Raw genomic sequence first — 25,686 nt, 5'->3', positions numbered from 1 at the left:
TAAAATAAAAGAAAGTCTATGATCAGATGGCTTCGCTGGTGAATTCTACCAGATGTTTAAAGAATAATAGCTTTCCTTCACAGACTCTTTTAAATTTAAGAAGAGAAGGGAACACTTCCCAACCCATTCTATGTAACCAGTACTGCTCTGATTCTTCTACTTTTTTTTTTTTAAGATTTATTTATTTGAAAGTGAGAAAGCATGTATGAGGGGGGAAGAGCAGAGGGAGAGAATCTCAAGCAGGTTTCATGCTGAGCTCGGAGCCTGACATGTGGCTCAGTCTCAGAACCCTGTGATCATGAACCGAAATCAAGAGTTGGACACTTCACCGACTGAGCCACCCAGGCCTCATTATTGCTGAATCTTAAACCACACAAAGACATTATAAGGAAAGGAAACTACTGACCAAATACCCAATGAGAATAAAACATCCACTGGAAAAATGAACAAATGATACAAATTATGTGCACAAAAAAGTATCCAATAAATGTATGAAAAGATGCTCAAAATATACTGTATACTTCATACTATGAAATACTATCTAACATTGAAAATGACTGTGAAATAGAGCTGTATGTGCCAACCCAGATGGTTCACCAACATGAAGTTCACTTAAATTCATTTAGTGAAGACAAATTATGCAAAGGTGAATACACCATATGATGCCATTTATATAAAGTTTTAAAGCATGCAAAACATACTGTACGCATGTGTGTATATAAGATAATGCACAGAGCACATGAAAATAACACCAGACTTAGAATTTGAGTTTTTCTCAAGTAGGTGGTACAGAGGAAATGTTCAGGGAGTTGTATAGAGGTGGCTTTAGCTGATAGGTGCTATTTCTTGGGCTGTGTACATGAGTGTTTATTATATTCTTCTCGTTTTATATGTTTGAAAATTTTCAAAGTAAATGTGAAGATTAATAATTAAAAAATAAATCCTAACGAATTGGAAGAGAAAATTAACATCTTTCCAAAATTTCAGCATGTGCGTTCAATTTATATTTTTGGTGGTGGTAGTTTTTTTTTCCAGACTTCCTGATTGTTAGTATTATTGTCTTTATAACTCTCTTCGTTTGATTTTTTGCTTTGCATTATTATAGAGTATTGAATATCAAGCAGCTATGGAATGCATCCAAAAAGCAGACAGAAGGAGTTTGTTATCTGAAATTCAAGCACTGCATGCTCAAATGAATGGTAGGAAAATTACTCTGAAAAGAGAGCAAGAGAATGATCAACCAAGCCAAGGTATGCTGTATATCAGTCTCACGTGATGGTGGCAAATAAGTGAACTATTTCACTCTGTTTTCCTTCTTTGAATTATTACTCATCTAAAACACATTTCCTTTTAGTCACAATTTCTTCTCATTCTCATTATATTGGAAATAATCTATATTAATGACTCTGGGAATTAAAGGATTGTCCAGTTAGTTTTTAAACAGATATATTTAAAACTTAAGATGAATAGGCATTGCTTTGATCAGGTTGTTTAAAAGTAGCCCATTAAGCTCATTATCTTTTTTTGTTTTGAAGTTCTTTGTCAAGATAACCCCCTAAAAGAAAATGAAATCTACAATGAAAGTAACTATTTCTTTTTTAATCTTTTTTTATTGTAAACTTAAGTGTACATATAGGAAAGTGCACAATGCAAAAATATACAGGATAACATCTTTAAATGAATGTCTGAAAACTTTACCCATGTCAAGTACCTCAGAAGCTCCTTCCCAAACACACTCTACTATTGTAGTCTAGAGGAATCCATTATCCTGATTATTCTTTAGTTTTACTACTTATTTGTATATTCCTAAACCATGTAAATTTGACGTTTTCCTGCTTTTGAACTTTACTATTCTGTATGTATTTGTATCTTGCTTCTTTTACCTCTCTATAATATTTTTCTAAGTTACTGCATTTATCTCCAGTTCATTTGCTTTTGTTACTTTACAGAATTCTTACAATTTATATATCCTTTCTGTGGTTGACTGTTTGGGTTATTTCTGTTTTTTAGCTGTTAAAACCAGTGCTATTCTGCACATTGTTACACTATTTTGCTGCTGCATACATAACATGAGTTTTCTGGGTGTATATATTCACTCCCAGGAGTGGAATTGCTGAGTCATAGACTACATCATTTCACATTTATTTTGTAATCCAAAGTGGTCCCGTCAATGTATAAGCTTGCCAGCTGAGTAGCTGAGTAAGAGAGTCCTGTTGCTTCACTTATTTGTTGGTAGTTGACATTGTCAGACCTTTGTTGCCAATCTTATGGATATGCAGTGGATTGTTACTGTGGTTTTAATTCTGTAATTTTAATGTGATTTCTCTAATTACCGAAGTGGTTTCATTCATCATATCATATTGGCTAGCTGGATTTTTTTGCCTTTGTAGTATGCTTATTCATGTATTTTCCCCATTATTTGGTAGGGTTGTCTGTTAAAATAAATTGAGCTGTGGATGGAAATCATTAGGGATTAAAATACAATCTAATTTTCACCAGATCTAGCAAAGAGACATTTTAGTCTTCAGTTTTGTTTGCTATAATGACAGAAATACCTATGCTTTTACAAATTTTGAAAGTTATACCGTAGTCTCATATTTGTCATTGAACAACTAAAAATTTTACAGATCTTAAAATATCTCAGAGAAAACAGGTATAATGAGGTCATATATATCTTATATTTAGACATAAGATTAACTGAAGATTATTTTTGGAGACTTGATTAGTATTATTTTACTTTGTTATTATTTAAGTTAAATAGAACCCCATTGAAAATATAGATACATATTTATATTTGTATATCCTTAGACTCTTCTAAGAAAGTTTTTTTTTTAAAGATTTTATTTATTTATATGATAGGCAGAGATTACAAGTAGTCAGAGAAGCAGGCAGAGAGAGGAGGAAGCAGGTTCCCCGCTAAGCAGAGAGCCCGATGCAGGTCTTAATCCTAGGACCCTGAGACCATGACCTGAGCTGAAGGCAGAGGCTTTAACCCACTGAGCCACCCAGGTACCCCTAAGAAATAGTTTTAAAAGCTTACACTAATGGGTGCCTGAGCGGCAATTGGTTGTTCATTCATCTCTTGGTTTTGTTACAGGTCATAAGCTCATAGTCCTAAGATAGAGTCTGTGCTTGGCACAGTCTGCTTAGGATTCTCTCTCCTTCTCCCTCTGTGCCTCATGCCTGTGCTCTCTCTTTCTCTCAAATAAATTTTTAAAAAGAAAAAAAGCTTAAACTAACATGATTGTCTTCTAAGGCCAATGTTATTCCTATCTCCTAAAATCAGTGAATTGTAATATCAAGTGATGAGTTTTGTTAAAATTTTTTAAGTTGAAAATACATTCAAGGTAGAATGGAGAAACAAAAGAATAAAGAATAGAGTACAATAAAAGTAAAGAGTAAACAAGTAAATGAGTAAAAACAAGTAAAAGAGTAAAAGTAAACAAAGGAATAGGGGGGACTCCTAGGTGGCTCAGTCGGTTGAGCCTCTGCCTTCAGCTCAGGTCATGATCCCGGGGTCTTGGGATCGAGCCCTGCATTGGCCTCTCTGCTCAGCAGGGAGCCGGCCTCTCCCTCTCTCTCTGCCTGCCTCTCTGCCTACTTCTGCCTATTTGTGATTTCCCTCTCTGTCAAATAAATAAATAAAAGAAAAGAAAACATTTTATTAAAAAAAAAAATAGGGTACCCCCTTAGAATCTCCTAAATCCTACTGTTAACCCAACTCTTAACACCTAGGTAAATATATTTATCTACAGACCTTTATTAATGCCTTATGTGTACAGGTTTATATTTTTTGCAAAAGCAGGCTCCTGGTGCATATTTCTTAACATTTTTTTCATTTATTTTACTTAGGGATTTAAATATTTTCATTTGTTTTCATTGTAACAGACTTGTAGCAGGGGTTTTCTTGGTGTTTAAAGAACAAACTGTGATCCAGTCTTATATGACAGTAAAGTTCCTAGGGACTATCTGCAGAGGGGTGCTAAACAAAACCAGCAAGCTGTGCTCAGCACTGTAGTGATGGTTACATACCAAACTCCTGCAAGTGCTTTGTGTGGCTCTCAATAATTATTGGCATTTTTTAGTGTGAGCTATTGAAATTCTACTTGAGCAAATATACACTTCTGTGTATAGTATTTGTGAACACCTGGCATTTCTTTTATTTCATGTCTTGCATTGATTAATATATTTTATTAAACTGTTATCATTCTTATGTATTTATAGTTCTGAAATCTTGACCATTAGCACTATGAGGAAAATAGTCATGATACGTATTTTTATAAATTGGCAACTTTGACTGTAATCTTTTCACATTTGCTTTGCAGCTATCTCCTAAATCAACAATCAGTTCTCATCAATAAAATAGTTATAAACCAAATATGTGTTGTAAGATTGTAATTTAAGTATTAATAATTTTCCATTTAGAGCTCTTGGAGTATAATATACAGCAGAAGCAGTCTCAGATGCTGGAGATGCAAGTGGAGCTCAGCAGTGTGAAGGACAGAGCAGCAGAGCTGCAGGAACAACTGAGTTCTGAGAAAATGGTGGTTGCTGAGCTGAAGAGTGAACTTGCACAAACTAAACTGGAACTAGAAACAACACTCAAGGCACAACATAAGCACCTAAAGGAATTAGAAGCCTTCAGGTATGTCAGGCTTCCTTATTATAAACCTATTTGAGTGAAGGAAATGGAGTAATTTTAATCACAGACATTATGCAGATCTTATAAAAGCATAACATTATACATAAAGTGTAAATAACTTGAAACTTTGTTATTTATAGGAAAAATTACAGTGGAAAGGAAAAACTCCCAAATTTTTCCAAATGATAAATTCATTAGGTATTGGCATCTTCTCTGCTGTGAGTTCAGTTCTATTGGACACTTATTGCATAAGATAAATAATTTTGACTTCTGTTTTATCACCAAGTAATTTGAAGTGATATTTATGATGTCAATAAAACTTGTGGTTCATCTACCTGAAATATACAAATGTTTTAAAATATAATGCTTGTGAAAAGGATAAGTTGTTGGTGTAAATAGTGAGATATTCTGCTTGCCAAGGACACATTAACAGTGGTGATTCCCACTGTCTTCCCTTCAGTAAAAGATAGAGGAAAATTTCTATTAATGTTATTTTGTAAAAATAAGTTGTTTATACTGCTAAATAATAGTTAAAAGTTGTATTACTAGAAACAGTTAATTTGAAATAAACCACAGTCAGAAATCTTTAATCTTCGTGTGGCTAGTATTTTCCTATTAAATAGTTTATAATATGCCTCCCCTTTCAGTGGAAGTTCTTTCTCTCAATATAAACTTAGTTAAAGTGACTTTATAAAAGTTCAGTTGTCTCTCATTTAGGTTGGAAGTCAAAGATAAAACCGATGAAGTACATTTGCTTAATGACACTTTAGCAAGTGAACAGAAAAAGTCCAGAGAGCTCCAGTGGGCTTTGGAGAAGGAGAAAGCCAAACTAGGACGCAATGAAGAGCGGGATAAAGAAGAACTTGAGGTATTGTTACCTTCATCTTTAAAAGTCTGGAAAATCCAAAACAACAGAAGAGAGTGAGTCTTGAGACTTTCCTCTTTCTAAAATGTCAGGCTTAGACTCTACGAGGTACAGTAAGTTGTTTACCATATGTGGAATACTAGTATGTTGTCTTAATATCTATCTAGGAAATGCTAATGGTGTGATGCAGTTTTTTTTTTTTTTGCTACATCGAGGTGTGCATACAGACTGTTCTGCTACGATGTGTGTTTGGAGAATTTGAGTTAGTGCATATACAACTTGATAAATAGCGCATCCATTTCAGTTTAACTCCAAGCAGTTTTGATTCTAGTTTTCTCCTAGGAAGGGGAGCAATGACACCTTTCTAGCAGCAGGAGCCCTCACGGTTACATTTTTAAAAAATTGAAAATGAAGCCTCTTCACTCCAAAGAGGCATTGCCCAGCCGTGCACAGCTCACAGTTCAGGGTGGGTTGTACTGCACCCACAGGGCCCATGTTTATGATGGCCCTACTGGCTCAGAGCTCTTCTTCCATTCACATGTGGTGCTCACTAGCTGTATGCTAAAAAACCAAGTAGCAGACATTTCTGCCCTATTACTTTTTGTTTTGTTGGGTTTTTTTTTTGAATGTCCATCTTAGTAGCCTTCAGGCATAGTGAGCTCTCTGACAGGACAGGATGTCCCCTTGAGTACTGATTTCTGTTTTTTATTATTAAAATTTGTATAAGTTTTCAGTAGTTTGTCCCTAACTCTGCTTTCCCCAGAAGCCCTATTATTTTTAATATGTGACATTGGACAGAATGAGACTTTTCGGGAAATCATGTCACATTATATTGGAAATATTTATATTTTTAAAGGTCATTATTTCGAGGGCACCTGTGTGGCTCAGTGAGTTAAGCTTCTGCCTTTGGCTCGGGTCATGATCTCAGGGTCCTGAGATCGAGTCCTGCATTGGGCTCTCTGCTTGGCAGGGAGCCTGCTTCCTCCTCTCTCTCTCTGACTGCCTCTCAGCCTACTTGTGATCTCTGTCTCTGTCAAATAAATAAATAAAATAAATAAATCTTTTTTTTTTTTTAAGTCATTATTTCAAGACGGAATATACCCTGCTTCATATTCCTTGACTAGATATGATTAATGTTTGGAGAGAAAGTATTATTTAGCTTATCTATTTTTTTTTATATTCTTTGATGAAAATCATCTGGCTGTCCAAATAATTAAGCTCTAACCATTGAAAATTTAGTAACCTGGATAATCCGTTCTATTACCAAATACTACCAACTTAGTATTACTAAAGGATAATTATAGTATACTTATAAAGGATTTTTAATAATTTTAACAAATTCTTAAATTCAACTTTCTTCTACAAGGATTTGAAATTTTCACTTGAGGGTCAGAAACAAAGGAATATTCAGCTAAATCTACTTTTGGAGCAACAGAAACAACTACTTAATGAATCACAGGAGAAAATAGAATCACAGAGAGTGCTACATGATGCCCAGCTATCAGAAGAACGAGGTCGAAACTTAGAGCTTCAAGTACTTCTTGAATCTGAGAAAGTTCGAATACGGGAGATGAGTAGTACCCTGGATAGGGAGCGAGAATTGCATGCTCACTTGCAGAGCAGTGATGATAGTGGGCAGCCTCGGCCCTCCCTACCCTCTGAGGACCTCCTTAAAGAGCTACAGAAACAGCTGGAGGAGAAACACAGTCGCATAGTAGAATTGTTAAATGAGACCGAGAAATATAAACTGGATTCTTTGCAAACAAGACAGCAAATGGAAAAGGATAGGCAGGTTCACAGGAAGACATTGCAGACAGAACAAGAGGCCAACACTGAGGGACAGAAAAAAATGCATGAGCTCCAGTCCAAAGTGGAAGATCTCCAGCGCCAGCTGGAGGAGAAAAGGCAACAAGTTTATAAGTTAGACCTTGAAGGAAAGCGACTGCAGGGAATTATGCAGGAATTCCAGAAACAAGAACTAGAACGAGAAGAAAAACGAGAAAGTAGAAGAATTCTCTATCAGAATCTTAATGAGGTAAATTGATACTGTTTTAAAATATTTTTTAAAAGAATACTATAGCCCTTTGAACATACAATTTAGTACTGGACTAAATTATTTAAACAGTTATGGACAGGGCGTCTAGATGGCTCAGGTCATGATCCCAGGGTCCTGGGATCGAGTCCATGTCAGGCTCCCTACTCTGCAGGGAGTCTGCTTCTCCCTCTCCCCCTCCTCTCACTTGTTCTCTCAGCCTTTCTCTTTCTCAAATAAATAAATGAAATCTTTTTAAAAATAAAAACAAATAGTTAGGAACAAATGATTTTTTTAAAAAAAGGAAATTCATGGAAACTTATTTGGAGTATAAACCATAAATAAGTGTGTTCCCTTGAGAGAAAATGTGATTCACTGTTCATTTGAATTACTGCTTTTTTCTTTTTCTGCCAAAAATTGCTAGCCAACCACATGGAGTTTAACCAGTGATCGAACTAGAAATTGGGTTCTTCAACAGAAAATAGAAGGAGAGACAAAGGAATCAAGTTATTCTAAGCTGGTTGAAATGAATGAAGGAGGAGCTGGCTATAATCATGAATTAGAAATCCTCAGACAAAAGCTTCAACTTGTGGCTTCAAAACTGCAACATCTGGCCCAGAAAGCCTCCAATAGGTTAGACTGTTCCTCCTGATGTTTGGAAATGGCATTCTTAGACAAGCTGGATAGAGCCTACCCCTCACTAATAGCTAGCCAAGGGCGGGGAATTGAAATTTTAAAGTTAATGCATGTTCACATTAGGAGATGTTATTCTTTTAACATATCTAAACACCTTGAGCCCTGGAAAGAGAGCACTTTAATGTAAGGGAGAAGATAGGTGAAATAGAGTGCCACCTAATCGGTTAAGTTTGTGCTGGTCAGCACCATTAATTGAGAAAGGTATGTTTTGACTTCCTGTCTTTTTCTTGAAGACTACCGTTTGAAACAGCCGATGATGAAGATTTCATGTGGGTTCAGGAAAATATTGATGGAATTATTTTACAACTACAGAAATTAACTGGCCAAACAGGGGAAGAGGTAAGACTTTAAAAATTCTTTTTTTTTTTTAAACTTAATTTTACTTCTTCAGTGTTCCAAGATTCTATGTTTATGCACCACACCCAGTGCACCATGCAAATCATGCCCTCCTTAATACCCACCACCAGACACACCCATCCCTCCATCCCCTCTTCCTTCCAAAGCCCTCAGTTTGTTTCTGAGTCCACAGTCTCATGCTTCTTCTCCCCCTCCAATTTACCCCAATTCACTTTTCCTTTCCTTCTCCTAATACCATCTGTGTTATTCCTTATGCTCCATAAGTAAGTGAAACTATATGATAATTGACTTTCTCTTCTTGACTTATTTCACTCAGTGTAATCTCCTCCAGTCCTGTCCATGTTGATACAAAAGTTGGGTATTCATCCTTTCTGATGGAGGCATAATATTCCATTATATATATGGACCACAACTTCTTTATCCATTCTTCTGTCAAAGGGCATCTTGGCTCTTTCCACACTTTGGCAATTATGGCCATTGCTGCTGTGCACATTGGGGTACATATGGCCCTTCTTTTCAGTACATCTGCCTCTTTGGGGTAAATATATCTGTGTGGAGCACAGGCACACACTTCTAATGAAGTACTCACCTATAATGTGGTTCTCTACTTGAAAACAGATTATTCATCAAAACATGTGGTATCAGTTGTCTCTATATGTCTGTGTGTGTATAGATATATGGATGGCGTTTATAGTATAGATATGTTTGTATATATACATATAAAATATATTGTACTTATCTATAAGTATTCTTTTTTAATTTAATTTAATTTTTTAAAAAACTTATGAGATATCAAGAACAGTTTGAATGGAGCTGTATGAATCATTTGCAACTGACACTGTATTTTCTAAAGCGTTTTTAACTTGATCTTTTCACTTATTTTAAACATTAATAATAATTTGCTTTTCCATAATAGAAGAGAGTGAAAATTTGAGGGGAAATTAACTTTCATTATCACTATTGAATAATTATAGTAACATTTTATTGTGTTATGATAAGGAAGTTTTTTGCAAGAATAGTCTGGCTTCTACCCTCACCACTCTCAAAGCCACCCGTGGAATGCCACCAGTGTCTTCAGTTGACTAATCTGATAAATCTTTTCATTCTCTTTCTTGACTTCTTTATAGCATTTGACACTTTTGACCTCTCCCATCTTAAAAATCCTCCTTTTTTTACCTTTTGTGACAATATTCTCTTATTTCTTCCTTTTCTTTCATCAGTCATCTTCATGAATTCCTCTTCCTCCTATCCTCATCATGTTTCTTCTCTGTGAAAGCTCATTCATTTCCACAGCCTGAGTTCTCAGCAGACTTATTTATTGAACAGAATATGCTTGTATCAGGCACTTGTTATATGCCAGGTACTATCCTGGGTTCTGAGCTACAATGAACAAATCTGATAAAAGTCTCACCCTTGGAGCACCTGGGTGGCTCAGTGGGTTAAAGCCTCTGCCTTCGGCTCCTCATGGTCCCAGGGTCCTGGGATCAAGCCCCGAATGGGGCTCTCTGCTCAGCAAGGAGCCTGCTTCCCTTCCTCTCTCTCTCTGTCTGCCTCTCTGCCTACTTGTGATCTCTATCAAGTAAATAAATAAAATCTTTAAAAAAAAAAAAAAGTCTCACCCTTATGGACCTGATCTTCTAGAGGCCTGGGGCTCTAGTCTGTATCTCTCTCCTGTGGTCCAGGTTTATATTTTACATGAGTTACAGGAACTCTTTGCTTGGGGAAATGGACCCCATAGTTATCCCTTAGGAACCTCTTAGGCACATTCCAGACTGAGCATCATCTTTCTTTCCTCCTCCTGTCCACAACCCATGTTTCTGGTCCTGGTACTGCCCAGTTTATAAAGTTGCAAGTCACCATAGACCACTTTCCTTCACTCTCACTTTTGTGTCCTAGTGGTGACTAAGTCTCATGCTTTTACCTCCTAAATATCTGTCCAATGTGCCCTTAGTCATTGACTTTATTCAGGTTTCTAATATTTCTTATCTGAACTGTTGTAATGACTTCCTGATGTGTCCACCTAACACTGGGATGGTCTTCCCTAATTTACTGTACTTTGCATGCTGCTATCAAAGGAATTTTTCTAAAACATAAATTTTGTTTGTGGCACCTTCTTGTCTAGAGGCCGCTTATGGCTCTTCACTTCCTACATTTAGGTCTGTTACCTATAAAGTGAAGGCAGCCCTTACTCGTGCCTTATCAAGCGACTTGTAGCTCCCTAAAACCAACACTCTCTCAAACAAAACCACTGTACCTTTATACATGCTATTCCTTCTGCTTCAGATGCCCTTCCCTTCCTTCCTTCCTACTTGTGAAATTCTTCCTAGTTATTCAAGACTCAAATCAAGCACCAGTTCTTCATGAAATCTGTTTTTCTCAGTGCCCGCTCACATGTTTATGTGCATTGTTCATAAATATCTGTGCTTCTACGACCTTAATACCATTTTATCTTTCTAGCCTGGTTTAGTGTCTCCAGGTGGTACTTGTGGCTCATTGACTGAAAGACTGCTGAGACAAAATGCTGAGCTGACAGGACATATCAGCCAACTGGCAGAAGAAAAGAATGATTTGAGAAATATGGTTATGAAGCTAGAAGAACAGATCAGGTGGTATCGACAGACAGGAGCTGGCAGAGATTATGTACGTCTAATTTTAGCATGGCCACATGAGAAATATTACAGGATTATAAATTCTGCTCTCTGGTTTCAACTCTTAACCCTAATATAAAAATATTAAATATCTGATTCTTAGTAAGATTATGGGAGAATGTTATAGAGATGACAATAATAATAATAATAATAACAACAAACATTCTTTATTGGGAGCCTTCTCTGGGCCAGATCCTGGGTTCTATACATTTAGAGTCTTTAATCCACATTCAGCCTTACACATGAGAAAACTGATGTCTGTAGTCAGACCAAGAACTGCTTATCTTAACCAAAGCCAGATACTCTGCTACCTATGGACCACTGGTAGATACATGTAAAGAAATAGTCAAATGTGAATTCTTTCTGTTCTTATCGGTTAGTTATTAGTTATTATGTTTGTGACTCAAGTGGAAGATGATATTAAATTCTGTATTTCAGCCTAATAACCACTCTAGCAGTTTATTTAACGTTTTTCAGTTAAAAGCTACAAAATAAACTGCTAGCTTCTGTAATACAAAGATAGGAATATAATATAAAGCTAGGAAAGACTCATGAGACAACTGTGCAGTCAAATACACGATAACACATCCACACTGCTTCTGTAGTGAACCACATCCCTGTGGGCAGGGTGAGTGGTTTTTTTCCCCCCATTTCTGCAGTGGGCTATTTCAGGCATAGGTCTTACATTTGAACCCACATGGTCCATTTATTAAGTCTCTATAGACTTTTTTTATTTCAGAGGTCTTTCCTTGGGGCTAGACTCCCATAGGGATTTTTAGTTTTAAAATTAATCTACTAAGCAAAGGACCATATAATTAAAGTCATTGTATGTTCTTTACTGTCAATTGAGATTGGCTTTGAACGCTCCCTGAGACTGGAAAGCTCAGGTTCCCACAGGGAATACATTTAGTGTGTTTAATTTAGATTTTTCTTCAGAGACTTATTCCTAAAAATCATTAAGTAGGCTCCTGTCTCTGCAGTCTTCTAGGTTTTCATTCAGTGGTGGTGCCAACATTGAAGCCATCATTGCTTCTGAAAAAGAAGTCTGGAACAGAGAAAAGCTGACTCTCCAAAAGTCCTTGAAAAGAGCAGAAGCTGAAGTGCACAAACTGAAAGCTGAGCTAAGAAATGAAGCTTTACTTCAGAATCTGAGCCCTGATTCTGAGCATGCTGCTATAAAGGTAGGAGCCATCTTCCTTCGAAACAAATACCAAAGCTGCTCTTCTGTTCTTGCCTTGTTTCATCTCTCTCTAACCTTAACAGAGTAAAGAAATTTAGGTGGCATTTACACTGTCTCTACGTCTCACTATTCAGTGTGTGTCATGAATGCAGGTCTCTAGCTGGTCACAGAACCTTAGTGGCAAGGCATGCCCTCATGGCAGCATGAGCTCATGATTTCGTTTCGCCCCATCTCATTCCTAATAGATTACAGAAATTCTCTTTTCCACTGCCAACCCAAGCTCTACTACTTTCAATATCAGAGCATCACCATGCTCTGTAAGATGGTAAGCCCTCTGAACAGCCTCTCTACTGACTAATGAATATTGTAATAAAACTACTTTTAATCCATTAACATAAAATCCAAAACAGAAAGAAAGAAAAATGTTTGGAATATGTTTTTAAATGTGGAGTGAACCTAAGCTTATGACTCTTAAAGGGACAGAGGACATTAACATTGAAAACATTAAATAAAAAAAGGTTAAATAAATTAGTGGGCCTAAATAATAAAAGTAGCTCTATGCAGTTAGAGAAGAAAAACTGAAATGATAATGGAAAGACAAAAATATTTACAGTAAACATGATGAATTTTAGGGGCTAAAATCCAAAATAAAGCAAAAACCTAAGTATAAGGTTTGTATTCACGTTCCACTGACTAAAAAGAGACAGAAGTGTAAAATTTAAGGTTGATTATCTTCACCTTCAACTTTGCTGACTGAGTAGAAAACAGTAGGAAGATGTCTGCCATTCTGCTACTACCCCTTTTTAAAATAAAATCTAGGTTATCTTCCCCTATTAAACAATTTGAATGGCTTCTTAATAATGGCTTTATATTCTTTCCTTTTTTTTTAACATTAGAGAATTTATGGTAAATACCTTCGGGCAGAAAGTTTCCGGAAAGCTCTCATTTATCAGAAGAACTACCTGCTGTTGTTACTGGGTGGGTTCCAGGAATGTGAGGATGCCACACTGGCTCTGCTTGCCCGGATGGGGGGACAGCCGGCCTTCACAGACCTCGAGGTGCTTACCAACCGTCCAAAGGGTTTCACCAGGTTTCGGTCAGCCGTCAGAGTGTCCATGGCAATTTCAAGGTAAAGTGCTGGGAGGAAAATGCATTTTAATAGGCCCTAAAAGGATTTAGATTTTTAATCCTTTCTTTTCTCTGCCTATTGTGCTCTGTATTCATACAGTAGGAGACATTTGCCATCATTAAAACATGCGGGCTTCTTTCTTTCATCCTCTTAGCCAGTGATACTTTATGCTATACCATGGGGACCCTCTGAAAAGTGCTTCCCAGAGGCAGGGAGCTGGTAACTCATAGCTGGCATGTCCAATCTGGATTTTTTGTTTGTTTGTTTTATTTTATATTTTAACTCTGAATAAACCCATGAACTAGCTCAGATATATAAATAAAAGGGATCACAAAAGGGGGGGGGTAAAAAATTACTTGGGCTACACATTCATTTTCTTCATAACCCATTCTTGGAGTTCAGCTACACAAAGCCCTGGCCTAACTCTGTATTCGAACCCAAGATTAGCCTTGAGGGCACTGGACTGTGCTAGTGCTTTTGTCACTCTTCTCTGGTAGTTCCATGCTAGGAACTCTGGTACTCATTCTGATTTGTGGTTGGAATGGAGCCAGGACTCAAACTCCCTTGAGGACCTGGCCTTCTGCAGTACTCTCACCTGAGTGATAAATACCTAGATCCCTAGGCTTCTCCATGCTTCCCCTTCTTTTTATTTATGTCGGAACCAGAACAGTTTCAAAAGAATTTCAGTTTTTAAAATTCTTCCTATCAGGTCACATCTGATACATTTTGAGAAATATAACAGAAGTTTTTAACTAGAAGCTAAAATCACCTAGCTCAGAATACCATCTCACAGATGAGGAAACTGAGGCAGGGAAAGGTTGCAAAGCCTGTAGTGATAGAGCTAGGACAATTGGCCAGGGCTCCCAAGTCTCACCTGTGTGGGCTCTGTAAAGGAAGTTCACACTTTATCTTATTAATAGTCCGAGACCCTCCTTGCCTCTACTGTTCCACATTGTTGCTGGGTGGTCCCAGTTCCTCCTTCCTCATCATCCATTCCTTTTACCACCTTGTACACTGTGTATAGGGCTAAGTGCTGGGACATGAAGAAAAAAATATATATAAAGCTTGCCTAAATCCCTAAAGGCAGCTCCCTTCCTAGTGGGGAAGACCAGTGTGCTCCTAACTTAGAAGACACTAAATGACAGGTCACAGGAGTTAGTTATTAATTTTATTGGAAGAATTTGGGAAGGTTCTATAAAAGCCAGTCGTCACTGAAGGACTTCATTCTAACTGCCTCTTTTTCTTGTCCTCTTACATGTCTGTTGTATTTTCACTGTCCTAAAACTGAGTTTTGTAACTGATTGGAATTAAGAAATCAAAATTGGCGTTTAGAAAGTTCCTTGGGCCAGGGTAGGGCAGGCAGCACCTCGCTGCAGCTGGTGTGTTGCTCTGCCATCCCCCTTCCTTTTAAAGCCTCGTTTTTTTCACCCTCGATCCCAGAGCCTCACTTCTCTTCCAGCTTTCCCAGCTCAGTCTCACTGCCAGGGTAAGGGTCTTTTTATTCTCCTTCCATCTCATTTGCCTTGTATTCTCCATTCTTTTCACTTATTTATTTTTTTTAAAGATTGTGTTTATTTATTTGAGAGAGAGGGAGTGAGAGCACAAGCAGGGGGCAGAGAGAGGGAGAAGCAGGCTCCCAGCTGAGCAAGGAACCCGATGTCAGACTCGATCCCAGGACCCTGTGATCACTACCTGAGCCAAAGGTAGACACTCAACTGACTGAGCCACCCAGGCACCCCATTCTTTTCTTTTTTCATTATTTCTCGCCCTTTATTTGCCCATTCACTTTTCTCTTTTGCTTTTACTCTTCATCTCTTTTGGGTCCTAAACCTCTAAAGTCAGAACCTGGTGCTGGCAACAGGTAAGATTTTTGGTGCCTCTTGGGAAGCCAGTCTGTTTTGCTCTAGTTTATTTTGCCACAAACCAGGAGACATTTGTGTTACTTTATTTTATCTTCTTAAAGATTTTATTTATTTGTCAGAGAGAGACATAGCGAGAGAGGAAACACAAGCAGGGTGAGTGGAAGAGGGAGAAGCAGGCTTTCTGCTGAGCAGGGAGCCTGATGTGGGGCTTGATCCCAGGACCCTGAGATCATGACCTGAGCCAAAAGGAGACACTTAACAACTGAGCCACCCAGGCACTCCTGCATAATTTTTTTTTTAAATATTTCATTTATTGGGGCGCCTGGGTGGCTCAGTGGTTTGGGCTGCTGCCTTCGGCTCGGGTCATGATCTCAGGGTCCTGGGATCGAGCCCCGCATCGGGCTCCCTGCTCCGCAGGAAGCCTGCTTCCCTCTCTCTCTCTCTCTGCCTGCCTCTCTGCCTACTTGTGATCTCTGTCTGTCAAATAAATAAATAAAATCTTTAAAAAATATATATATATATATTTCATTTATTTATTTCACAAAGATCACAAGTAGGCAGAGAGAGGAGGAAGCAGGTTCCCTGCCAAAGAGAGAGCCCAATGTGGGGCTCAACCCCAGGACCCTGGGATCACGACCTGAGCTGAAGGCAGAGGCTTCAACCCACTGAGCCCCTAGGCACCCCTTCTGTATAATTTTAGATTAGGCAGTCACGTGACTGTTGAAATTTGTTCTGTGTTCATATTCAAATGAATGACTTTATTTTTGTGGGAAATGTATGTTTATACACTTTCCATTATAGATGTGCTGTGAAACTTTTTCTTGGTGTCTTTTTTAGAATGAAATTTTTGGTTCGACGATGGCAACGAGTCACAAGTTCTGGTTCCATCAATATTAACAGAGACGGCTTTGGACTGAATCCAGGTGACGTCAAAATAGGATTTCTTGTGTTTATGATTCTCTTAATATTACTATATGTGTAATACCTTCCAAATAATGTGTTCTGGTACCTGTTATCCAAAGACCCAGAACCCTGTAACCAACAGAGCCAAGGGCCTTACTGTTTCAAAGAGTAATGAGAGTTGATTTTTATAGGCCACTTACACTAGGTCTTGCTTTGTCCCTGTATTCTCATGTATTCTTCCAATTCTATGATGCAAGTGTGGTTACTGTTATTCTCACTTCATAGAAGAAAAACTGAGGCATGAAAATCATTTGTTGTTTTTCTCAGATTACCTGGTAGGAAGTGGCAGAGCCAGCATTGAACCCTGGCAGTCTGGCTCTAGAGCCCAGTCCTGTTAACAACTGCATTTAAGACTCTGATTCCAGATAGGAATGTCGTTAATCATATGGTAGTTATGGTTTCAAGTTTTGCAATTTAGCAGTATTCAGGTTTCTGAGTTTACAAATAGGTTATATATAATGGTGACAGTTAAAATTCCTTCTCTCTACACCTCAAAGTGGAAACAAACATTAGAACTTCAATATTTTATGCATACGGATGAACTCAGAAGCTGGAAGTATACACAGTTTCAGACACACAGCATAACTATATTAATGAAGCTGTGTATTGATATTAAACCACCTTTACACATTCTACCAGTTACTAAGCAGAGAAAGAGGAAATATATTTGGTACCTTAAGCAAAGTGCCTTGAAATATGCATTCTTACACAGAAACAGCTGAAATTTGTACCATATTGAGTTCTATGTTGTAAGTTAGCAAATCTTGATTTCAAGTTTTTTCTAGTAAAAGTCGGTAGAGTAGTTTGAGGTTATATTTTTTATCCACATCATCTTTTTTCCCCAAACCACACATACTCAGACACCCCTCTCCTCACCTCTAATTATAACTAAGAAGAGGTCTTTTAAAAAGAAAATATTCCAATTAAGTAATGTATTTTCTTTGAGGTATAGTTCCAGATTATCAGAAATACTTACATTCAAAGGAAAACAAAATCATAGTTAAACGGTTTTTTCTCTTTTTTAGGAAGAATAATTGAAGAAGATGACTATAAGTAGGAGATAGTATTATATAGTGCAGTATAGTAGTCTTCTGAGCACTTCTCTGTTTTGTAGAAATTTTTCAAGGGCTTGATAGTTTTTCTTTTACAATATGGTACATTTTGGATTACTTTAGGTGCTGAAAAGACTGACCCATTTTATCATTCTTCTGGCGGCCTGGAGCTATATGGAGAACCGAGACATACTACGTATCGCTCAAGATCAGAGCTGGACTATTCTAGGTCTCCTGTACCTTTTCAGAATAGGTAAGAATTTGATAAACATGCCTAAGAGTTGTTACATGTGCTAATACTTAACAGACAAAAGAGGACAGTATTAGGGTTTTGACTCCTTTGTGTCTAAATAACTAGGTGTATGTTTAGTTGCATATGATGTATATAACCTAAGACTGAGAAGCAAAAACAGTATTTGGATATATACCTGGTTTCCAAGAGTATAGGAAACCAACACTGGGTATTATATACAACTAATGAATCATGGAATACTACTTCAAAAACTAATGATTACTATGGAGTGGCTTAAGTGAACATAATAATAATGATGATAATAATTTCTTAAAAAAAAAAAAAAAGGAAACTGAACGAACCAAGTGTTATTTTAGTATGTTCTCTGGTTGAACATTGGGAAAAGCATTAAATAAAATTGACAATCTCTGGGGATTATGAAAGAAAACTCTAAAGCCTACATGACAAGCTGTGTTTGTACATACATGGTGTTTATTAAGACTTCTGCAACAAGCAACTGTACTGGCTGCTTTTATGATGACTTAGAAGCTGCTTTGAGTTGATTAGAAGTTTTTTCCCATACACATCACAAGCTCAGACATTTGGGGGATACAGATTAAGCCTGGCTTAGTGTCCCCGAGTACTTGAGACAAATTGACTGAAAGACTACTACTGAGGCAAAATGCTAAGCTGACCAGACATGTCAGCCACTGAGTGAAGAAAAGAATGATTTAAGAAACATGGTTATGAAGCTGGCAGAACACATCAGGTGTTACAAACAGACAAGAACTAACAGATTATGTATGTTTATTTTTAGCATGGCTATGTACTAAAAATACTGCAGAGTTACAGTTTCTGCCCTCTAGTTTCAATTTTTAACCCTAGTAATGTAAAAGTAGTAAGTATCTGATTCTTAATAAGATCACTGGAAAATATTATAGGGATGGCATTGATAATGATACTTATTATATTAGACATATATGTTACATAATTAATAATTTACTATAATTATTATAATAATAAGTAATTATTATTTACTGGGAACCTTCTCTGATCCTGGGTTCTATACATTCAGAATCTCTAATCTACATTCAGCCTTGCATATAAGAAAACTGAAGTTCATAGTCAAACCAAGAACTACTTTTCTGCAAAGCCAGATATTTGCTACCTATGGGCCAACAGTAGAGACCTGTAAAGAAATGTTCAAATGTGAATTCTGGCTGTTTTTGCCAATTATCAGTTATTATGTTCATAACTCAAGTTAAAGATTTACCTTTTGAGGGCAGAGTGAAGGCAGGTTGTTACGTTACTTGCTTTGTGGATGATTTGGATTCATGTTCATATTTTTAATCTCATAGGTACCCAGGCCCTCCAGCTGATTTAAATCCTGGTTCCTTAGCATGTTCTCAGCTTCAGAATTATGACCCTGACAGAGCCCTGACAGATTATATCACTCGGCTAGAGGCACTGCAGAGACGACTTGGAACTGTGCAGTCAGGTACTCCCAGCTTCACCATGTATTACTATTGGCAGCCCCATAGTGCTGGATGGACCCAGAGCTCTCCATTCTCTTTCTGAAACCCCTTGACCTTCCTCATTAGATAATCAAATCTTAGAGTTTAGTTTGTGAGTTACCAGGTTAGACTTAGGAATTTAACTCAATACATAATTTATCACCCAGATTTCACTCCCACAAAAAAGATTCCCTGCTCAAATTGATTAGACGAAATGCACAGTAGGCACCAGTGTACACAGTCCTGTGAGGCTTACGGAGTCTGCTGGAGACTTACAGAGTCTGCTGGAGAACCTGTTCGCAAGTATAGCTGACTTCTGAACAAGGTTTAAACTGCACAGGGCCACTTAGATACAGATTTTTTTCACCGAATACAATACAGTACTATAAATGTATTTTCTGTTAGGATTTTCTTAAAATTTTTCTTTTCTCTAGCTTACTTTATTTTAAATACGTGTTAATTGACTCTACCTTACCTATAAGGCTTTTCTTAGTCAGGAATAGGCTATTAGTAGTTGAGTTTTGGGAGAATAACGTTACACATGGATTTTTGACTGTGTAAGGGTTCAGCATCCTTAACCCCCACATTGTCCAAGGGTCAACTATAATATGTGCTGAGGCATGCAAATTAGGGGTGGGGAGATGAGAGAAGGAAGGAAGTGATCTTAAACATTTAATGCAGCCATTATCTTTACTCGGACCCCGTGCTCATCTGCATGATCCACAAAACCTGTTCCATTCAAAAGACTTTATAAGAATGACCATTTTTCCTCTGATCAGAAACACACAGAAATTCTTACTTAATAGACATATGGATTCCCTGTTCATCGTGGGAAAATCTCATTTCCTTCGAGATTCAGTTCACTCTTCAGTTCACTCCTGATTCAGAGGTTTGAATTTTAATTTAATGTGCTTTAAATTAAGTTTAAATCAATATTTTGTCTCCCTTCAGTTCACTCCTGATTCAGAGGTTTGAATTTTAATTTAATGTGCTTTAAATTAAGTTTAAATCAATATTTTGTTTTTACTCTATCCCCACAAACTAGACAGAGCTAGTAGCGATTTATTTTCAGTAATTTGTCTCCTCATACAAGAAATCATCTAACTCAAGCAACATGTAGTCATAGAAAACTGTTATCATCATAGCTGGACTTTGGTATTATTTGGTTTTTATTTTGTTTTGAGCATCTGGATTTCACAAGACTCAGATTTCATTTATTTTTATTTACTTTAATTTAAATTCAATTAACATAAATTATTAGTTTCAGAAGTAGAATTCAGTGAAGACTCCGATTTTAAAGACTGAAAGATTTTTCAAGAGGCAGGAGGTAGAGGGTATAGAACATTCAACCTGGTGGGAACTTTGAAGAGCATCTTAACATTAGTCTGCCCTTGCTACAGATCAAGCCATAATGACTTTTAAGTATATATTCAACATCTCTTTTAAAAATTATTCAGGGGTGCAAGGGTGGCATGGTCAGTTGAGCTTCCCAACTCTTGGTTTCAGCTCAGGTCATGATCTCATGGGTCATAAGATGGAGCCCTGCACTGGGCTCTGCTCCTAGCAAGGTGTCTCCTTGAAGATTCACTCCCTTTGCCTGTCTCTCAACTCGTGCGCATGTGATCTATCCTTTTCAAATAAATAAAGCTAAGAAATAGAAATCCATTCAAGTATGAATAAGACTTTTTTTAGAAAAATAAAAAGCATTTTTTATTGCATTTTTTTTTAAATAGGCTCTGCGGCTCAGCACAGAGCCCAACATGGGGCTCAAACTCATGACCCTGAGATCAAGACCTCAGCTGAGATCAAGAGTTGCATGCCTAGCCAACTCTTTTTATTTTAATGAGTCACCCAGGCTCATTAAAATAAAACATTTTTTTAATGGAGAATAATAGTAACTTTACCCTTCATGAACTAGTTAGTTTGGTATATAGGTAGCAATCTCGTTTGATATCACTACAGGCATACCTTGTTTTATTGTGTTTTGCTTTATTGCAATTTTATTGCATTTTTTACGTATTGAAGGTTTGTAGCAGGCCTGTGTTTGAAGAAGTCTCTTGGTGCCATTTTCCAACATTTGCTCACTTTCATGTCTCTGTCACATTTGGTAGCTCTCACAGACTTTTTCATTAGACCTGTGGTCAGTGATTTTTGACGTTACTGTTGTAATTGTTCAGGAGGCACCATGAACAGTTCCCATATAAGACAACAAACTCAATTGATTAATGTATGTGTTCTGACTGCTCCACCAGCAGACACCTCTGTCTCCTTTCCTCTCCTTGAGCCACCCTATACCCTGAGATACAGCAACACTGAAATTAGGACGGTCAATAACCGTAACATGGCTTCTTAGTACTTTACTGAAAGGAAGAATCACACATCTCACTCAAAGTCAAGAGTTAGAAATGATTAAGTTTAGTGAGGAAGGCAAGTCAAAAGCCAAGATAGGCCAAAAAGTAGGCCTCTTGCACCAAAGAGCCAAACTATAAATGCAAAAGATAAGTTCTTGAAGGAAATTAAAAGTGCTACACCAGGGCACCTGGGTGGGTCAGTCAATGAAGCATCTGCCTTCAACTCAGGTCATAATCCCAGGGTCCTGGGATCAAGTCCCACATCAGGCTCCCTGCTTCTCCCCCTCCCTGTGCTGCCCCCCCCCTGCTTGTGCTCCCTCCCTCTCTCTCTGTCAAATAAATAAAATCTTTAAAAATAGCTAAAATAAAAGTGCTACAGCAGTGAACACAAATGATAAGAAAGCAAACCAGCTACAGGATTCCCTTATGCCAAAGCCTAATCCAGAGCAAGGCCCTAACTCTCCTTGATTCTGTAAAGGCTGAAAGAGGTGAGGAAGCTACAGGTGAAAAGTTTGAAGCTAGCAGAGTTTGGTTGATGCATTTTAAGGAAAGAAGTCTCCATGGCATAAAAGTGCCTGGTGAAGTGACAAGTGCTGATGGAGAAGCTCCCGAGTAATCCAGAAGATCTAGCCAAGATCATTCCTGAAGTTGGCTACACTGAATAGCAGATATTTAATGTGGATGGAATAGCCTTTTGGAAGAAGATGCCATCTAGGGCTTTCATAGCTGGAGATGAAGAGTCCCATGTCTAGCTTCAAAGGATGGGATGACTCTAGTTAGGGACTGATGGCAGCTAGTGACTAAGTTCAAAAAAATGCTGGGGCCCATAAGAATTATGCTAAATCTGCTCTGCCTGTGTTCCATCAGGATAGAACACCCCAACTATTTACGTGGTATACTGAATATTTTAAACCCATTGTTGAGATCTACTGTTCAGGAAAAAAAGATCCCTTTCAAAGTATTACTGCTCATTGACAATACTCACCCAAGAGGTCTACTATACAGCGGGGTTAGCATTTACATACCTGCATACAATATCCATTCCGCAGCCCATGGATCAAGGAGTAATTTTAATTTTCAAGTCTTAGTATTTATGAAATACATTTTGTAAGGTTCTAGCTACCATAGATGGTGATTCAGCTGACAGATCTGGGCAAAGTAAACCAAAAACCTTCTGGAAAGGATTCACTTTTCTGGATGCCAGTAAGAACATTTATGATTCATGGGGAGAGGTCAAAATATCAACATGAACAGGAGTTTGGAAGACATTGATTTCAACCCTCATGCATGACTTAAAGATGTTGAAGACTTCAGTGGAGGAAGTAGTAACTGCAGATGTGGTGGAAGTAGCAGGAGAACTAAAAGTGAAGTCTGGAGATGGAACTGAACTGCTACAATCTCATAATGAAACTTTTTAATGTTTGCGGGGTTACTTATGGATGAGCAAAAACAAGTGGTCTCTTGAGATGGAATCTGTTCCTAGTGAGGATAATGTGAAGATTGTTGAAGTGATAACAAAGGATTTATACTATTACATAAACTTAGTTGATAAAGCGGCAGAGTTTGAGGTTTGATTCGTTTTGAAAGTTCAACACTAATAATAAAAGTTCTACACTGAGTAAATGCTGTCAATACGGAGAAATTGTGCATGAAAGGAAGAGCCAATCAGTGGAGTCAATCGATGCAGCAGATTTCATTTTCATTTTATTTGAAGTTATTGCCACAGCCACCCCACCCTTCAGCAACCACCACCATGATCAGTCAGCAGCCTTCAACATCAAGACAAGACCCTCCACCAGCAAAAAGATTATAAGCTCAGATGATGATTAGCACTTTTTAATAATAAAGTATTAAAGGTATGTACATTGTATTTTTAGATATAATGCAACTGTGCACTTTTATAGTGTAAACATATTTTTTTTTTTACCTGGGAAAACAAAATTATTTGACTCTGTATTGCAGTATTCACTTGATTGCAGTGGTCTGGGACCCAACCTTCAGTGTCTCCAAGGTGTGCCTGTACTAAGTGGTCTGGCTTAGGTAGAAATTTGATTTAAAATCATTAATGTATCTTCTTTTTCTCTCATAGGTTCAACCCAATTTCATGCTGGCATGAGAAGATAATCCTTTAAAACATGAATCAAAGTGATTTTAAACAGATTGCCTTTTGTAAATCAGTCATTCTTTTGTGCTTTTGTATTGTGGATATTCAGCGGGACCAATAACACAGCTTATGATTGTATACAGATCCCTTGCCAGCACATGAAAACAAACTGGAATTTGTACATATTAGCATTGTGTATGTATTCATGCACAATAATCATTAAATTACATGTATATTTGTGGAATGCTAATTTAAATGATTAAATTATAAACCTTGTGTATTTATCGGATGGGTGAAAAGATTAAACTTTTGCGCATTATGATACTGCTGAATGTGTAGCTTGAGGTGTCCTGCACTTTTCTTATAAGGCTACTGAATTACATGTTTCTGCCCTAATATATTTGCTACTGGTGATGAAGACAGATACTATCACTTGTAGAGACCTATTTTTGTATAATGGTAGAAGTTTTGAATTTTATGGGGTATTTTGTCAAGTACTGAAATAAAAATGACTTCACCATTTTAACCACACTGTATTTGAACCTTTTTGTGGGGAACCTCCTTTTTATTTTTTTTTTTTTTGAACCTTCATTTTTAACTGTAGTGCTTGGTGTATGTCTTAGTTCATTCAGGCTGCTGTAAGCAAATAACCATAGACTAGATGACTTATAACAGAAATTAACTTCTCACACTTCTGGAGGCTGGGAAGTCCAAAACCAAGGTGCCAGTAGATTTGATGTCCAGTAAGAGCCTGCCTCGTGTTTCATAGACTACCATCTTCTTGCTCTGTCATCACATGGGAGAAGGGACAGGGGAGCTATCTGAGGTCTGTTATAAGGACATTAATCCCATTCATGAGACATCTGCCTCCTTGACCTTATCACTTCCCAATGGCCCCACTTACAAATACCAACAAACTGAGGATTGGATTTCAACGTAAGAATTTGGTGGGGAGATATGGACACAAACATTCAGTCAGTGGCAGTGCAGATGATCTCATTATCTCAAATATGTGTATTTTGAGATTTAGAAAGTTTTTCTAATTTTAGATACTATTGGGATTTTTCTCTCTCTCCCTTAAGGAAGTTTTCTGGATAACTCTATGTCAACTTTACATCTACTTATATTGTTTTTTAAAAGCTATGTTGATATTTTCATGAGTAGTCTATAATTGCCCAATTATGTTTAGTGTTACTTGTGTCCAAAGGTGTGTCTTCACAAAGCCATGCCTAGTAGGATGATGCAGAAATCATTTAACTGATAGAATCTTAAATTGTATTAAGCATAATGCTAAATCCAGCAGAATTAAGCAGTATTCTTGCTGTCCAAGCCAATTTCCAGATTGGGAAGCTCTCATAGAGATAATGTAAATCTCAGCTTTGCTGAACCAGGATCCTCCCTGAAATATGGCATCTCACTAAAACAGCAAGGAGAGTAGTATTGAATGCTTATTATATCCTGAGGATTTTGTCTTACCCCTGGACAGTCTGTGATCTTATACCAACAAACAGGCTATGGTAACAAGTCTACATTCTCGAAGATTTCAAATTAACTAATTTTTCCATATGAAAGCAGCTGGGTTCTAAATAAAAGTTCCAGAAATAACAAATGTATTCCAAAGCATTTAGTTGAGTAGGACCTTTTTTTTTTTTTTTTAAAGATTTTATTTATTTACTGGAGAGACAGTGAGAGAGAGCATGAACGAGGAGAAGGTCAGAGAGAGAAGCAGACTCCCCATGGAGCTGGGAGTCCAATGCGGGACTCGATCCCGGGACTCCAGGATCATGACCTGAGCCGAAGGCAGTCGTCCAACCAACTGAGCCACCCAGGCGTCCCGAGTAGGACCTTTTTTAGTGAGCACAGCTTGCCATTCAAGGCCCTTCTGCTATGAAAGAGAATGGAGAAGGTGGTAGATGCACAGATGTCCCATTATCTAACCATCAGCCCTCCTTATGACATCAGGCTTCTGCATTCCACAACTTATCAGTGCTTTATCAGTCATGAGTCAGTGGTTTAAAATGAAGTCTGTTCAAAGCCAAACTATGGAAAGAGCCCAGAT

The 25,686-nt window shown here is 37.5% G+C and overlaps 1 protein-coding gene across 18 annotated transcripts in view; it reads left to right on the top strand.

The window, feature by feature from the left end:
• The window catches only part of AKAP9 (A-kinase anchoring protein 9), a 193,392-nt gene extending 169,239 nt beyond the window's left edge, over positions 1 to 24,153 (top strand). For all 18 annotated transcript variants that reach the window (XM_082692586.1, XM_082692587.1, XM_082692583.1 and 15 more), the window contains 13 exons: positions 1,106 to 1,250; positions 4,426 to 4,645; positions 5,360 to 5,510; positions 6,874 to 7,542; positions 7,964 to 8,172; positions 8,469 to 8,574; positions 11,050 to 11,232; positions 12,221 to 12,421; positions 13,317 to 13,549; positions 16,249 to 16,334; positions 17,550 to 17,679; positions 19,017 to 19,156; positions 23,613 to 24,153. In XM_082692586.1, coding sequence (XP_082548712.1) covers positions 1,106 to 1,250; positions 4,426 to 4,645; positions 5,360 to 5,510; positions 6,874 to 7,542; positions 7,964 to 8,172; positions 8,469 to 8,574; positions 11,050 to 11,232; positions 12,221 to 12,421; positions 13,317 to 13,549; positions 16,249 to 16,334; positions 17,550 to 17,679; positions 19,017 to 19,156; positions 23,613 to 23,647 — 2,508 coding nt within the window. In that variant the 3' untranslated portion in view covers positions 23,648 to 24,153. The remainder of the gene's footprint in view (positions 1 to 1,105; positions 1,251 to 4,425; positions 4,646 to 5,359; positions 5,511 to 6,873; positions 7,543 to 7,963; positions 8,173 to 8,468; positions 8,575 to 11,049; positions 11,233 to 12,220; positions 12,422 to 13,316; positions 13,550 to 16,248; positions 16,335 to 17,549; positions 17,680 to 19,016; positions 19,157 to 23,612) is intronic.
• The last annotated feature ends 1,533 nt before the right edge of the window (positions 24,154 to 25,686 follow it).

Source organism: Mustela nivalis, assembly GCF_964662115.1.
Source record: "Mustela nivalis genome assembly, chromosome: 12".
Taxonomy (NCBI): domain Eukaryota; kingdom Metazoa; phylum Chordata; class Mammalia; order Carnivora; family Mustelidae; genus Mustela; species Mustela nivalis.
The sequence above is the reverse complement of the archived record's forward strand: the minus strand, read 5'-3'. Positions and strand labels throughout refer to the sequence as shown.